Source organism: Rattus rattus, chromosome 1, assembly GCF_011064425.1.
Source record: "Rattus rattus isolate New Zealand chromosome 1, Rrattus_CSIRO_v1, whole genome shotgun sequence".
Lineage (NCBI taxonomy): Eukaryota > Metazoa > Chordata > Mammalia > Rodentia > Muridae > Rattus > Rattus rattus.
In genome coordinates, this window is record NC_046154.1 from 49,918,595 (window position 1) to 49,934,147 (window position 15,553).

The 15,553-nt window shown below is 44.5% G+C and overlaps 1 protein-coding gene across 6 annotated transcripts in view; it reads right to left on the reverse strand.

The window, feature by feature from the left end:
* Window positions 1-15,553, reverse strand: part of Dab1 (DAB adaptor protein 1) — a 377,234-nt gene that overhangs the window by 54,166 nt on the left and 307,515 nt on the right. For 5 of the 6 annotated variants that reach the window (XM_032901296.1, XM_032901266.1, XM_032901248.1 and 2 more), the window contains exons 5-9: window positions 11,640-11,771; window positions 10,900-11,019; window positions 10,372-10,410; window positions 8,845-8,910; window positions 2,193-2,252 (exon numbers count right to left, since the gene is read on the reverse strand). In XM_032901296.1, the coding sequence (XP_032757187.1) occupies window positions 2,193-2,252; window positions 8,845-8,910; window positions 10,372-10,410; window positions 10,900-11,019; window positions 11,640-11,771 (417 nt within the window). Of the gene's footprint in view, window positions 1-2,192; window positions 2,253-8,844; window positions 8,911-10,098; window positions 10,290-10,371; window positions 10,411-10,899; window positions 11,020-11,639; window positions 11,772-15,553 lie in introns of those variants that run through there. The other variant, XM_032901288.1, reaches the window with a different exon arrangement.

Genomic DNA, 15,553 nt, shown 5'->3' on the forward strand with positions numbered 1-15,553 from the left:
AACTGCCAGGTCAAGCATCATTTGTTAGAGCAACACAGACATGCCCTAATTTAATCTAATTTACATCCCCTGTTAAGGACTTTCCCAAGATGTTTTTCCATCTTCCAAAGATAAAAGGTATGCAGTACCGTTTTTTTTATTTAATTTTTAAAACAGATAATGACATGGAGCCTCCTGAGAGACAAAGGGTTACTCAGAGACCCTCAGTAAAAGGCAGCTGGTGATAGCTACCCGCAAGCCTTTGTCTTGCAGATCACATTAGTCCTCTGTAGCTGATGGTTGATTTCCCAAAGGAAGCCCCCAGGTTGATTTTCTCACCGGGGCTTTGTGTAGATCTGGACCCAAGGCAGAGGCAACCAGGGAGGACCTTAGCCTGATGAGCCTTGCCAGCCATTTGTCTCCCTGTGGGAGATATGTAGGGGAAGCCTCACAGTTCCCTGGCACCTACCTAATGTGCACAAGCAGGGCTCCCTCTGTTTCCTCTTTGAGGACAGACAAATGGGGCAGCCTGGGTAATTATGGAAAGGGTCCTCCCAGCAGAGAGCTGCCCTCTGGAAAAACACATTATCAGAGGGGCACGGCTTTATGCCAAAATCTGTAGGACATGGAGAGAGCAGAGTGGAGGGACTGAAGGGAATTCATGCATCTCTGTGAGGTTGACATAACTGAGACTAACATTCCAAGACACATACTACCTTCTCTTTAAGTCAGAAACTCCTTTGGGTAGTTGATAAACCTTGGTCCAAGGGTTGTAGAAATTCTACCAAAGCTTGTGGGGTAGGCAGGAGCAGGAGCTTAATGTCTGTGTTTATGTCTGTAAGCTACAGCCTGAGCTTAATTCCTCCCTCCTGCTTCTCTTAGGCCTTGGAAAATGTGGAAATTTGTTACCACACTGGGTAAGTCTAGGTCTTAGGAAACAACAATTGATTAGCCAGTTCAATCCATTCGTGCATCCATGTGTCTCCCAAGAAAAACGTCTTGCATCTTTAGGTAACAACCTTTTAGGGTACTGATAAACAGGGAATCCCTTTAAGTAGAAGAACCAGGAATTCTCATAGATTCCTTCCTTAAGATAGAGTCAATTGTCTTTCATTAACTACTTCTAAGCCTGCTTCTAGCCTGGCATCCAGCTACCAGGACTCACTTTTGGCAATACAAGAACCCCAGGAGACTCATGGGGATGTTGGGGAAGACCTGCTATTCATAGGGGAATAAGTGTTGCAGGGCCACAAAGACAGGGGTGATCAGAGCAGAAACCTCAAGTCTCCCCGATAAGTGGATGAAGGAATATCAGGTAGCAGACAGAGAAGGAAGAAGGAAGTGTCTGGAAAGCTGACCCAGAAGAGGGCTAAGAGACTTGTGAGCCGATGGAACCCCTTAGACAGTCTGATTGCCAGGCTAAGAGGCTTACCTTTTTTCCCCCTTGGAGCTATTAAGCATGGAGAGGGTGTGACCAGAATGGAAATAAAATCAGAAAAACTAGGGCAGCAAATAGAGCGTGTTTCCTCACATATCTAAACCTGTCAGGGGCAAGTGAGTCAATCCCGGCACAAAGTGAACTGAAGGAAACTGTAATGGGGGATGGACCAATCGAAAGTCAAAAGAGCAGGCCAGTCCTCAGTGAGGCTGGCATTAGGAACACAAGGTTGCCTTTAGTGCCAAGGTAGAGCTCCGTTTTCCTTTCTGGCCCAGATTTCTGAAGCCCCTCCAACAGATGGGGTCCAGATACACTGGGCATTTTCCTTACCATGGCCCCATTCACCTGCTAGTTCTTCTGCTAGCCTGCTATACAGGACCTTTTCTGTAAGTCCTGCTAATGGTATGAGTCCTTACATACCCCAAACAAACAACCAACCCCCCATCCCCTTTTTTTTTGTTCCTTTGAAACGCTTCAACCATTTTCAGGTTGGATGGGTAGAAAAAAGCCAACAGCATCCTAGACTGGACCATGTACTATAAAGCTGCAGCTGGAGACCTTTATTTTGAATCACCTGGAACCTTGAGCCCCTCAGCAGAGCTGTTTGTATTATTCAACCCCATCTCTTTCCACTCACAGGAACAAGAGGAACAGACCTTTGTCCTGATTGGTCCCCTGCTCATCTATACCATTCTTCCCTCATGGCTCCATGTGTGAGACTACGGCTGGAAGAGGCCCCCACCAGGGGCAGCCTCTGTGAGGCACATGTACTTACACTTACAGGTTGACTTTTTGGCACATCATAAACACCTTCCTTCTTTTGGCTGGTGGGAACCTAGAAAGAAATCAAATTCAACGTCAAAACACTGGGGTTCCACTTTCCTTCTTTTTCTCTATGTAGCCCTGGATAGCCTAGACCTTACTCTGTAGACCAGGCTGGCCTTGAACTCATAGATTGCCCTGCCTCTACCTCCCAAGTGGTGGGATTAAAGGTTTGTGCCATCATCACCTGGCTTGGTATTCCACTTTCAAAGCAGTAAGTCATCTCTGCAAGTTTGACTGTGAGACAGTCTCTTAAGACAGATCCAGCACCCATCCCCAAGGAGTGTTGTTAGCTGTGAAGGCCTCAAGTCAAGCTCCTTCCCTTGAGAAAATCCTATCAGGACAGAGTTAACCATCTTATAATAAATTTCTGCTTTGAGGCTTTTTTTGAATCAAAGAACAGCTTATGGAGACCTCAAGCATCACATGGTAGAAATTAAAACAAAACAGAACAGGAAAACAAAAATCCAACTTCATTTGATTAATCATACAGGAGGTTCAGATGTTATGATGTTATGATGTTTCCCTGATATAACTACAGTTTGCTGTTGAAAACATATATGTCTCTGTGCTAAGACTGATGTGCTATAAAAAATAAGTCCCTAGTACCTGTCAGCCTTCCACTGGGGTCCCACACAAGCCACCTGCCAATCACAGGAAGGGCCTATCGGACCAGGAAAGTAAGACACCGGGATCCAGAAGTTCCCGATTAAACTGACATCCCCCCAGATCTCCCCTCACTTCCTTCCCCTGCTCATGCGTCTGGCTTCCTGGGGCTACTTGCTACCTGCAACACCCTGAGCAGGTCATCAAGCCCCTCTGGCTTTGCTGCTCTCCAAAGGCATGACCAACAGTGTATCTCACTCAAGTTATGTTAAGAAGCAAAATGAGAAACTGGGTATCAGAGAAGTAAGAACCATGGAGCCCCACAATTCTGCAATATGGTAGGATGATGATTTCCTTTGTCACACATAATCATATACATATGTATACGAACACATTTTGTGATATTAATAGTGTTGACTACTTCTCTAATGTGTCAATCACGGGCTCTGCACCGAAACATTCCAGATTGGAAGCACTCATTAGCTGCTCCTCCCCCAGACTGCCACGGCTTTGCTGTCCTCTGCGGAGACCAAGCGGCAGTGGGTTTATGATGTCCTGACAGTGGGACTGGCTTTCCAGCAGGCCGGATGCTTCTCAGGAGCAGATAGAGTATGTCACAGTCAGAAGGCCTGCTATGAATACCCGCGGGTAAATCCTCCCTATAGCAGTGTGTGTGTGTGTGGGGGGGGGGTGGGGTACTGAGAAACAGAAGTGCTTGCCAAGCATGGACCAGCCAGCTTTCCATCCCTGAGAGGAAGATGCTGAACTAACATGTTGAGCTCTCCTACTTTTACTCCTATTTAACTTAAACTCCTGACACCAACCCTACCTCAAACTACAGAAAGCGAGGCTCAGAGGCGTTGTGGACTTTGCCCCAAACTTCAAACTAGTGTTCAAACCTAGATCTTTCTGGCTACCAAAATAAGACTTACGATTACTAGTTAACACGGCCTTAGGCAAATCCCATGAGCAGACAGGGTGGCAAACATTCTATTTTCCATAAATAGTGACATAATAACTGGGATGAGTCCTTCAGAACTATAGCCGTCCCTCTCTGTGATGCAGAGGAGGAAGAGCAGGCCGGAGAGGGTCCAGCAGACAGGGATTGGGGTGGCCTGGCACTGCAACCCAGGCAGTTTGCTGTTTATTGCTACACTGTTCAGGCGGCTGCTTCAGACACATCCTTCTTTATAAAACAGCATGCCCTGCAATTCCCAGAGGCCCCTGGGCATCCTTGCAGAAAAACAGAACTGTGAGTAAGCACGGTGGAAGATGCCCTTCCCCGAGCCCAGTTTGCAGGTATCCACTGAAGAATGTCATTTCTTTGGTCCTGATAACTGGGCTCCATTTACAAGGAATCCTCCCGGAATGTCTACAGAGTCCTTGTTAACGAGGGCCGATAAATTACCAGGCCTCACTTTTGTTTTCAGTAGCTCACCCTTTACTGAGCAGGATGAGGAGTGTTCTGTTGCCCGTAATTCACTGCTCACTACGGGCACTTAGCACAGTTGAACCACGGCTGCTTCTCAATTATCCCCGCAAATGGAGAACAAGCCATGCGATGGAGAAACCCAAACTGTGCATAATTGAAAACACTTTTCGACTTGGCTCTCCCATGGGTGAGATATCAATCTGCTTGTTTGTCCTTTAAGATTTATCTCAGCCAGGACATCTCACCAGTCCTGCCTCCCTCTACCGAAGAACCTGTTTTGGAGGTTTTTTTGATTGTTTTGTTTCCCTGATCAGGCACACCCTTTCACTAAAAAAGAAACATCCCTGCTCTCTGCTAGGTAGATTGCCTTTTCTGGACAGGGAGAATGGAAGATAGGGCCCAGAGTCAGCAGAACTCCTTGCGTTGGAAGAGTTGGAGCTGTCCACAGGCTACTAATGCAGAGTATGAAACAGGCTTTTTCTATTCATGGGAGCTAGAACAGCCCATGCTGTCTCTAGGACCACAGCTCTGTAAGCTTGCTCAGCACAGGCCGCTTACTCGATTATCCTCTATATTTAAACATTAAGCGAAGACTTGCCTCGTCAAACATTCACCGGTGAGGGCTAAGGTCTGGCTCTGCACAGGATCTGTCCCACCCACTGCAGTACACAACAGTGGTTCAGTGTTAACAATTTTAGATGAAGTGGTGAAGATCTGGTGCCTAACCCAGGCTTGGCTTTAGGGTGGGTGACTTAGAGGAGACATGTTGTTCCCTGAGCCTCAGCTTTCTCAACTGGCTGACATGAGCTTCTAGGGGATTATCTATAAACTCCTTGAGGACAGGGACCATGCAATCACTGTTACTTTCCCAGGTGCCCAGCAGATACTTAAGTTCTCACAAATACATTCCTCAGTGAACAAGTTAAATAGACTATTACACTTGGAGTGATATACACAGAGGGCACGTTTGGGTCAGCAGTGTGGTGATTGTGTGTGGAGAGGCCATTCAGGGGTGTGTTGGATGACACAGGGCTAGCCTTATTGTTTTAAATTGGTACTTAACACATGGGGAGATTAACACTAAGTTCTGAACAACTGATGTGAAAAATACCCACTTGGAAAGTGGAAGGCCCCACTTGTGGTCTGGAATTAGAGCCCGTGATACTGGAACTCAGATTCCCGTGTGTTGAAAACAACAGCCTCAGTTTTTCTTCTCAACTCACCGAATGACAGAAAGGTCACCAGCAAGTCACATATAAAACTGCCCTGTGTTGTTTTAAAGAGAACTGGTAACGTTTTCTGAGGCACGTAACACAAGTAACAATTACGATTATTAACATGGTTGGGGGGGTGGATCTCACTCTTCCTTGGAAAGATGGCTCAGTTACCCCAGAGCCTCTTCATCCTCATGTTGGCCACAACAGCAAAGCAAGGCTTCAACTTTCTGAGGGGCTCTCCCACAAAATGAGCTCTGTAGATAGTTTCTTTTTCTGTTAGTACAGAATCTTATCAAAAGTAGTACCTGATGATGATATGGAAGTAAAAGGAAGGAATGGCTACACAGAAGCTTCCATGGACAGGGCATATCAGGGCATCAGAGTGTGGTGCCCACACTGGACTAGCCTCAGTTCGCAGTCCAGGAAGCTGAGAGGCAAAATTTATGTATACCATCCAAAGGCATAAAAACCTGAAAGGCTACTAGGCCTCAGGTCTATGTGTGCTTCCTTCTAGAAACAGGGGCCACCATAAAAATGAGATCACCTTGAGCCAAAGTAGTAGAAACAGTAAGACATCTGTGGCAGGATCAGCATGCACACACACAAAAACAAAAACAACAGGGTTTCTAGTGTCAGTGCTTTAAAGGCCTGGTAATCTTTAGGCCAAGGGCTTATCTCCTGCTAAGTGCACTGGCTCTGCAGTACAGGAGTGGTACATGGCCACAGGCCTTTTCAATAGATGGGATAAAATATTCATTCTTGTAAATGATGCCTTCCTGTTAATGACAGGCAGATGGGAAGATCAAGAGGCCAGCGCTATTAAACCAAGTGAGATCTTTTAGACAGCTACTTAAAATACACAGGACCTAACTGGGAAGCCCAGAGCCATGTAACGTTGAGCTGAAAAGAGCTGAGAGGCAGAGGTGCTTATTGCTGAGGTCAGGGAGACCTGCCTTAGAGATCCTGTCTCACAGACTCTGCAACATCAGCAAGATCCCTGGTCGCCATAAGCCTCACTCCCCTCCTCTGAAAGGTGGGAAAACAACTCAAGCCACAGTGGGGATTTTGAGAGATGAAAGTTGTACGTAACTTCCATGTTTGGGGCTCATCAATCATCACACATGTACCCCACTTCTGAGTCGGCACTTGCTGCCCTATAGAGAGAGTTAGCATGATTGTGCAAAGAGAACACAGCCCCCTGTGGTTAAACTGCTTCTTGCAAGGTGTGTTGCAAACAGCAGGAAAGAGCTTACCCAGAAAGATTATTTACTCATTTTACAGATGGGTAAACTAAGGCCCAGACACAGGTGGCTGGAGCTAACACTTGTTGCTAAGATCTGGATCCACATAGCTATTCGTGGCCCAGGATGCTGCCCAGGATTCTATCCCCGTACAAGCGTGTTTCAGTCTCTCATTGACATGTGTTTGGGTGGAGCCTCCTACTTTATAATTGTAGAAGTAAAGTCTGAGAAACAGTAGGTGTCCTGCCCTCCAACTATGACCCAAAGGTCGGTGGCAAGAAGGGCCAAACTGGAACCCCCAGCTCTGCCCCAGCCTAAGGCAGCTCTTTCTGGTACTTGCTGTCACTTTGCTGTCCCCAAGTGCTGTGCAACTACAGCTCAGCTGGATTCAAGTGCCTCTCCTACAGATACGGTGCTCTCTCTCTCTCCCCTTGGACAGCCGGTTAATGACCCTTTGGTCTCAATGCTCAGACACCACAGGGTGGGTCAGGGCTTTAGATCTGACTCTGGGGACAACTGCAACTTTTCTTTTTAGGGACAGAAGCTTTGTAAGTGAAGACTAAACACCTTGTATCTCATGTAGATGCCCTTTGAAGCCATCCTTGCTCCAGCTCTCATTGGTGGAAGCCCAATGGAAGAGTCTGGGGTGGGCTCAGGCAGGCATGAATAAACTACTAGTCTATGAAGCTGGTTTAAACTGAGTTGCTGGGAGAGATTGGGTTTGCTCATTTTGAATTCTACACATTTGAGAGAAATTGAAAATAGGTTTTATTTTGATTTCACAATTAACACACGCCTAAGGCTGAATAATAGAACACACAACTGAGTAAATTAAAACCACTGATTAAATAAATGCATCAAATCACTCCTTCTCCCATAGTATTCATGCTCTAAGTGAAGACTAAGGTTCTCATTAGTGAAAAATTATCATATTTACTTGATATATCACTATACCATGCTACTGGGGCCCAAGGTCTTTGCAAAGCCTTACATGGGATTCCAGAGAAGACTGGGGCTCGGCCTCCACATGCATCCGCTTTTCAGTCCTGGCTCCAAGTAGCTGTGTGAGCCTGCAGAGTGTGCTCTAAACTCTAATCCATTGATGGCCCTTTCCACCAAAGGCAGGATTAAAATGGCCGTTTGATCACCTAGTTCTAAGAGTTGGATGAGTGTAGAAACGTTTCATGTATTCTTCACAGTTATGATCATTAATGTGCTTCCCCTTCAGGATGGAGAAAACCTTCAGCTGTGCCTTCCTTCGTTCTAGTCATCCTCCCAGTGCTGTTTTCATATAGAATGTTTGAATTTGTCTCTTATGTATAGGAGGGAAGTTGGGTTTTTAAACAAACTGGATGCAAGCATTCCATTGAGAGGTGAAAGACCCTTCTTCTTGGTAGACTGCTATTCTCCAGTGCATTATCTCAGTACAGTGGGATGCCATGGGTTTTATGCTTATGGTGGTTTGAATAAATATGCTCCCCATAGACTTGTGTGATTGAATGCTTCGCCCGTAGGGAGTGGCACTATTAGGAGGTATGGTCTTGGTGAGGTAGGTGTGGCCTTGCTAAAGTAGACGTGGTGGGGTTGGAAGAAGTGTGTCACTGTGGAAGAGGGCTTTGAGGTCTTCTATGCTCAGTGTGAGACAGTCTTATTCTACTGCCTTTGGATCAGGAGGTAAAACTCTCACTCAGCCCCATCTCCAGTACCATGCCAGACTGCACACTGCTATGCTTCCCACCAGGATGAAAACAGACTAAACTTCTAAAACTGTAAGCCAGCCCCAACTAAACATTTTTTCCATTATAAGAGTTGCCTTGGCTATGGTGCTCCTTCACAGCAATGGAACCCTAACCAAAATAATGCTACTTAAAACACCTATGATCTGTTTCAGATTTAAACACTGTACCCAACTGGCAACTAAAGATTTCAACGATGAGGTATGGAAACCGTAGGAAATTGCTGGGGAAGCAGCAGTCAGTGTTCCCAAAGGCATCTCCCACTCTTGTATGACCAAGAGACCCCGACTTCTTGAACCTCTCAGTACGGAGTCTATTAGTATGCTAGCATTTACTGATAAAGGGTGCAAACAAAGAAGCAAGGATCTTATACCTGGTAAATGTTTTCTTCTGTTTCAGGATCACGGATTGGCTCATGTCCAGCCTCAAACACAATGTACTATTGCAGGAGCAGCCAGAGAGGAAAAGGCAGAAAGAAAAAAAAGAAAGACGAGAAAAGCATTTCGAATTTAGATGCAAATCCCAGCAAGCAGCACAGAAACAGGCACAAGAAGGGGTATCAGAAATGGGTATTGAGATGGGATGGACCCTGCCAAGGAACCCTGCAGAGTTTTGATGCTTGGCCTCTGCAGAGAGGGTACTGGGCAACTGCAAGTCTTTCTGGAGAGGCGATGTCTTCATCCAGTAGCATTTTGTCTGAGGAGCAGCTGAATGGAATGGTGTCATGGGACTACAGCCCTGCAAACTTCACTCTACAGTTCCCTTGCCGTCCTAAGGTCCCAGGTCACTGCTCAAGAACTCAGAAGCCCCAACCTCTCTGATCCCCTAAATAAAATCTTATCAGTATAAAATAGTGAACTTCAACTTTTCTATGTGTACATTTCAGACATAAAGGGTTGGGTGTCTCCAAAAGGCCACCATTCTCATTCCCTCATGAGCCCAGTAAGTAGTGGTCAAAGTTTCTGCTATAAGTAAGTTCTTCTTCAACCCTCAAAAGCAAGGGTATGTTGAGTAGTGCATTTCTGACTTGTGTTTACCACAGATCTGCTAGATACTTCTATTTTGAGACTTATCTATTTGCCTATGTATCTATGCGTGTATCTATCATCTTATTTTGATCATGGCTGTGAAAGTATGCATATGTAAGACAGACATAAACCATGCCTATGTATCAGGATTTGAAATACAAGTTGAACGTTTGCTTTTAGGTTGAAAAAAATGGGTATGAATTTTGTTCCACATTTTCTCCTTAGAAATAAGCACAGGAGAGAGTGAGGAAATCCAGTTCTTCCTTTCTTTCTGAATCTTTGCACAGACCTTGGACTTGACCTCAAGAGTTCCTTTGTGCTGTGGACCATGAAGAGAGTGTAGAGAAAGCCCTGGATAGAGGTATCTCAGGATTTTCTCATGTTATAGCAGCTCTGTGCCATGAGCCAAATAATCAGAGGGTTAGCCTACATCATCAGGGCTTCAAAAATATTCTTACATCCCTGCTAAAGCTCTGAAACCATTCATTAGGTTTGTGTTCAAATGTCATGCAAATGTCAGCCCCTCAACCTTAATTCTTAGCTTATAGAGTCTACTTCATTATCCATTTTGCCTCTAAAAAAGTTACAACAGTCGAGAGACCACTGAAAAACATTTATTTCTAGGATCAAACTTTCCAGATTTGGAGGGCTCTGAGGCAGGGGCGCGAAGAAGGAAGTGGATCTCTAGATCTCCCATCACGGCTGCTGGCTTCTTAGTGTGGAAATATTCTCTCCCTGCAGAGGCTGGAAACCCTGGCCTTCAGAAATCATCTTAATTCTTCTGCAGGTTCTGCATTCAACAGAATCCTCACGTTTCAGCCAAAAGAGCCTTCACAGCTGCATGCAAAACCCTGACGGGGTTCAGAAATTACCTGGTACACGGGATCTTCAACATCCTCTTCCAAAATGGTCTATCCCAGCGAGGGAAGGGATGGTGAAAGCAAAGGATGCAAAGGAAGAGAAGTGAGATTATCTTCAGATGCTACAGCACAGTAGAGAGCCAGCATTGATTAGGATAGGGTAGGAGGCCATTACCGCAGAAAATACACAAAGGAACTCCAAATCCTGCAGCTCTCTCCCCACCCACTCCCCGCATTAACAACAGCAAAGCCAGCAAAGTCACTATGGGCCTTTAGTCTTCCTCCCCTGAAATCTTCCCCCCATTAAAGAGTTTCCTTTCTCTAACCTATCTGAAGTCTCAGAAAGAAAAAACAGAACAAAACCAAACCAAAAAGGATCACTTCTAATGGCTTGGTGTGGGTGTCTGTAATCTCACAGGAACCTTTCATCTCTGTTTATTTCTGCTCAGCACCAGGAGGAGACAGCTCGACTTGTCAGTTTCCCATCTGTTTATTGTGGGCCCCGTCTTCTGCAGCACTGGGAGAAACGCATAGGTATACCTGGTACACGGCTTGTTCACACTGCTTATCCTTCTGTGCCTTTTTTTCCAATTCTTCTCTTTGCTTCAGCTCATAGATGAGTTGAAAGAGATCTCTCAAGTCCAGGATAACGGGCTCAGCCTGGAGTGAAGGGTGGTGGCACACATTAATAAAGAACGCTGCTGAACTGCAGCTACTAATTTTTTTGTCTCTGGCTCCAACCCGCAGCCCTTCCTTTTTCTATTAAACTGAAAGCATTCCATTCTTAATTAATTCTACCTTGTTTATATTGGTTTAGCAAATTGCTTCTAGGCTAAAGTTCATTTCTTCAACTAATTATATTTGCAAATTCATAATAATCATAAGCATAAAAAGCATTGCTTTTATTTATTAGTGATTCGGAATATAATAAAATTAGGGCAGGCCATATGCAAAGCAGCTATTGGTTTTCTCTTATTTTCTTTGTAAATGAGGCTATGAACGCAAGGAAACTTATTTGTATACGTGTCTCTATCTAGCTTAATCAGAGAGGGAAAATAATTAGTCATTAGGAAATACCCATTAGGATAAAAAAATAAAACTGAACGGGTGGGGCCATGCTCCTTTGCTTTAAGGCTGTTTATCTTTCCTACGTGGGATGCTGCACATCAGCTGACAGTGGTGGTACATCATTTGGTCAGGCTGGGTCTTGGAAAATCAACGGTGTTGGCTCTGACTGCACAGTTACAAGGAAAACACCTGTATTGGACAGAAACACTTACCGCCTGGGCTGTTTTGATGGCCACAAATCTGTGATTCCCTTCCTTCCCACAAACGTATCCAAAAGCCCGGTGATCTGTGATGTCCTTCGCAATGTAGGAAATTTCGTGAACAGCATGGTGATGCTGAAGGGCCTGGGGACACACAAAAGGAAGAGCATGTTTCAGGGAACACACCCCCTCGAGCTGTTGATCAATAAGAGATGTGTTTCTGCCATGTGTGAAAGGCCCAAGGGGCTTTGGGAAAGCTGTTTGGTACAGATGGAAGGAAAAAGAGCTACGCCTGCCCTTGAGAAAGGGAGGTCTCCCTCCATGGTCTCACTGCTGTGACCAGAGATAAACCGGGACTGTTCATCTGGGAGTGAGCATCTGCAGAGGTGGCTTCGCACTGCCTGCCAAAGCCTCCCGGTCTAAATCAGCCCACATGCTTCTTTTTGCTTACAACCTTCACAGCACAGCTCAGTCCAATCTGTCTCGATAAGAGAACACACTTACATTCTCAGCCCTTTGCATACAGAGGGAGGCGCTGTCCCTCGAACAACTCCAGGGAGTGCTGTGAACATCACAGTGCTCTGGTTTCGCACGGTTACTGAGTTTTCCCAGCAGCTGGTGAAAATCTGTGTTGAGGGATGAATAACTTTATCCTTTTCCGGGTCACCTCTTTGGGCAGAGGTTGGGATGCATGCAGACGCCCACATGCACACACTTTTCATCTGTTGAGTCTGTCTCTCTGCGATGTCTGATTTTATCACCATTTTAAATTCTCTTTTGATGGCCACATGAAATGACACTGTCTGTTAAGCAGCCCCTGCAGTGCTAGCCTTCTCTCTCCTTGAAGGAATATTCCCTTAAGACTCATGATGTATTTCTCTCACACTGATGCTCACAGATGTTCTGATAGGTTTGTCTGACATCTAGACCACTGTCCACACTAGACTCTGTCTTCCTGAACGCTGCCATCTCCATTGCCCTAAGCTCCACCCATTTCAGTGAACTGAAGAAATCTGGTTTATGCTCAGTAGTTTGAAACTGGCCTTTCTGCTTTAGTTATTCAAGCTACCACAGAATCAAAGTTTCCCATCCTACTAGGAGATGGGAGGGCACCTTTTTGCTTGTTTCCCTATAATAATCCCATATATCATATCAATTAAAACTCTATAAAGGCTTGCAGATGCAAAGAGATGCTTACAGTCAGTCCGGAATCCCTACAAAGAACACTTTCTTTACATCAAGAAGCTTGAATTCTTCTCACTGTACTAATGCAAACCGCCCACCAGTCCTTTCTGCATTTGTAGTTTATTACCTAGAAAAACTACACCAAACAATTCTAACTCAAGAGCCCTGGCTTTATAAGGATTTTATTGCCTTTAGCAATAAAAAGGCAAATTTCAAAAACCTAAAAGGACTTCAAGTACGGTAAAGAACAGATACAGAAAGAGTAGACATTGTTGTCTGCTCTGCATTTTATTGAAAAGGCTTTGAGTTCCTATCCCTTTAGCATGATGCTGGCTGTGGGCTTGCTGTTGAAAGATATAAATTTATAATTATTTCTAATATAGCTCTATATATTTGTGCATGCAAATATTTAATTAGAATTATATCTGCTTATTGTTGTTATGTTCCCTCGCTTATATTTGAGTAAGCTTCAAATAGTCCAAGCAGAAAAATGACTATCTTTTATGGTGCATGAAATCTTTCCTATTCCTAAATACCAGAAAGGAGGGAGAGACAAAGACAGCACAGGCAGCTCTTCTATGAAAGCCTTTAGAACTGCTAGGGTAAGTATTCTCTTAAGTCCAACAGCAGGTTTCCTGTCCCTTAAAGCCACTTGGGTCTCCTGGCTCAGTGTCCACTGGTTCTCATCACCTTAATTCTAGAGATGACTGACCTTACCAAATGTCAATTCCTCAGCCTCTTGCTTGACTAGGCTTCTGACCACGTGAATCATCTGCTGCTCTAGAACGTTCTGCCTTGCCTTCATCTGCCCGGAGGCAACTGTCACTCACCCATCTGGTGACCCCTACACCTCTCCCTGATGCCTCACCATCTTTCCAGGGGCCCGTTGCTCCTTGAACGACAGCGTGGCATCACTGCCTCAAGTCCTTAGTCTCTCAACTGGCAATATGGCAAGTTTATACTGAGTGGATTTTGACATGATTAAAGTTGGTGGAGGAAGGGTTTGTGAGCGAAACAATCAGAATCTGCTTGTTTTGTTTCATCAGAAGGACAGATTTAGCTAGCAGAGGAAAATTGCCCTGAGAGTGATAGCTTTTTCATGGTGTTAATGATGTAAAATTGATGAGATTTATATTCACACAACATGGGGCATTGATTTATAAGCTTTTGTGAGTGAGAATGGTATGTGGCAGGGGAAAATTGGAGACAAAGACATTCTTTTCTTCTCTCCTTTTTCCTGAAAGTATTTCTTTCCCTGCATAATGCAGAGGATGTAATCCATGTCTCCTATTAAATCCAAGTTTGACGACACTGCCTTATTGATTGCCAAGCAGAATATTGCTCTAAAATTAAACAGCGATTAGAAATCTTCCTGGTGGAATTAGATTCAGAGATGAGTGTGCAATGGTAAAATATCACCTACCATGAAGATAGCAGATGGAGATGTTTTAATTTATCTACGAATCCTCATTAAGTATTTTAAATCAAAACATTCTTAATGCTTGATGATACCTAATATTGCCTTGCAAAGTGTTAGCTGTGTCAGTGCATGCACACAACGTACTTAAAGATATTTGTAACATTATCTTTTCTTGTAGTTAATTTTATGACACGTTAAAGAGCAGTGCTCTCCAAGTGTTGCATTCACTTAAAAACTAACCATCAGTGAGGGAGTGTGTCTTCTCTTTCCCTAACCTACTATGCAGACACAATATAGGAGACATTGAAATACAGGTACATCAGGATTTGGTAAATTCTACAGTTGTGTTTGCCACATTCATTTTAGCCATTCAGAGCATCATGCAAATGCTTCTTCAGCACCTAGAAATTGTCTAGGTCTTTGAGTAGATTTTTTATTATACGACCAATCAAAGGAACTTGGAGCCAGATGGAACCTTGAATGTTACATAGTTTGGCATGAAGAGATCGAAGGCCAGAGACTACTGTCTTAACCACTACTAAACCTGTCTTGTCTTCTTTTACCCAGGGTGACAAATCACTGATTATGAGAACATGGTTATATAGAAGCTAGGTCTCATTTTTGTTTTAAAAAGCAAAAGTTGATGCTCATAAATGGGGAGGAGAAACAAGTGAGATAAAGAACTGGATAGATGGAAGGAATGGCGACTGTCTGCAATTCAGGCAAGTGTCTGAGGTCAGGGAGAGTAATAAATCCAAACATATAGACGTCAATCACAGGGGTCCCAGAGAAAGTAGTCAAGGAAGCAACACCTAGAAGTTTACATCTAGTTCTATGTCATGCTGTCTAACTTTTTTATGTGTCTGCCAAGCAGCCAAGGCCAAAATATCAAAGAGAGCCTACAACTTGTCATGGATGACAAAGAGAGCTTCACCCAAGGAGTGTTTCTGTAGGAAAATTTGGACCATAGCAGAGAAGATAAGACCTGAGTGGGAAGCTGAGAGTGGGAGACGGTACACTCTATTCATGCCTGGTTTGTATGGTTCATGGAAAACAGTGCCTTGGAGACACTTGCTCTTGCTAATGAAGCAGATGGTTGGTCTTAGGAGCAGGGCTTTCAGGACTCCTTATTCTGCGCCCTATTCCCTACACCATGGATCAAAGCTATAGGGAGAAGATCCCAGGGATCATCCAGGCATCAACATCCTCAGTCCAGTCCCACCCCATCGTCTACATGAATGTTAGGTGCCATGCCCTACAAACAATGAGTTTGCGCTTTCTCACCTCTGTACCTCTGTGCATGTGATTTTCTGTGGATCAT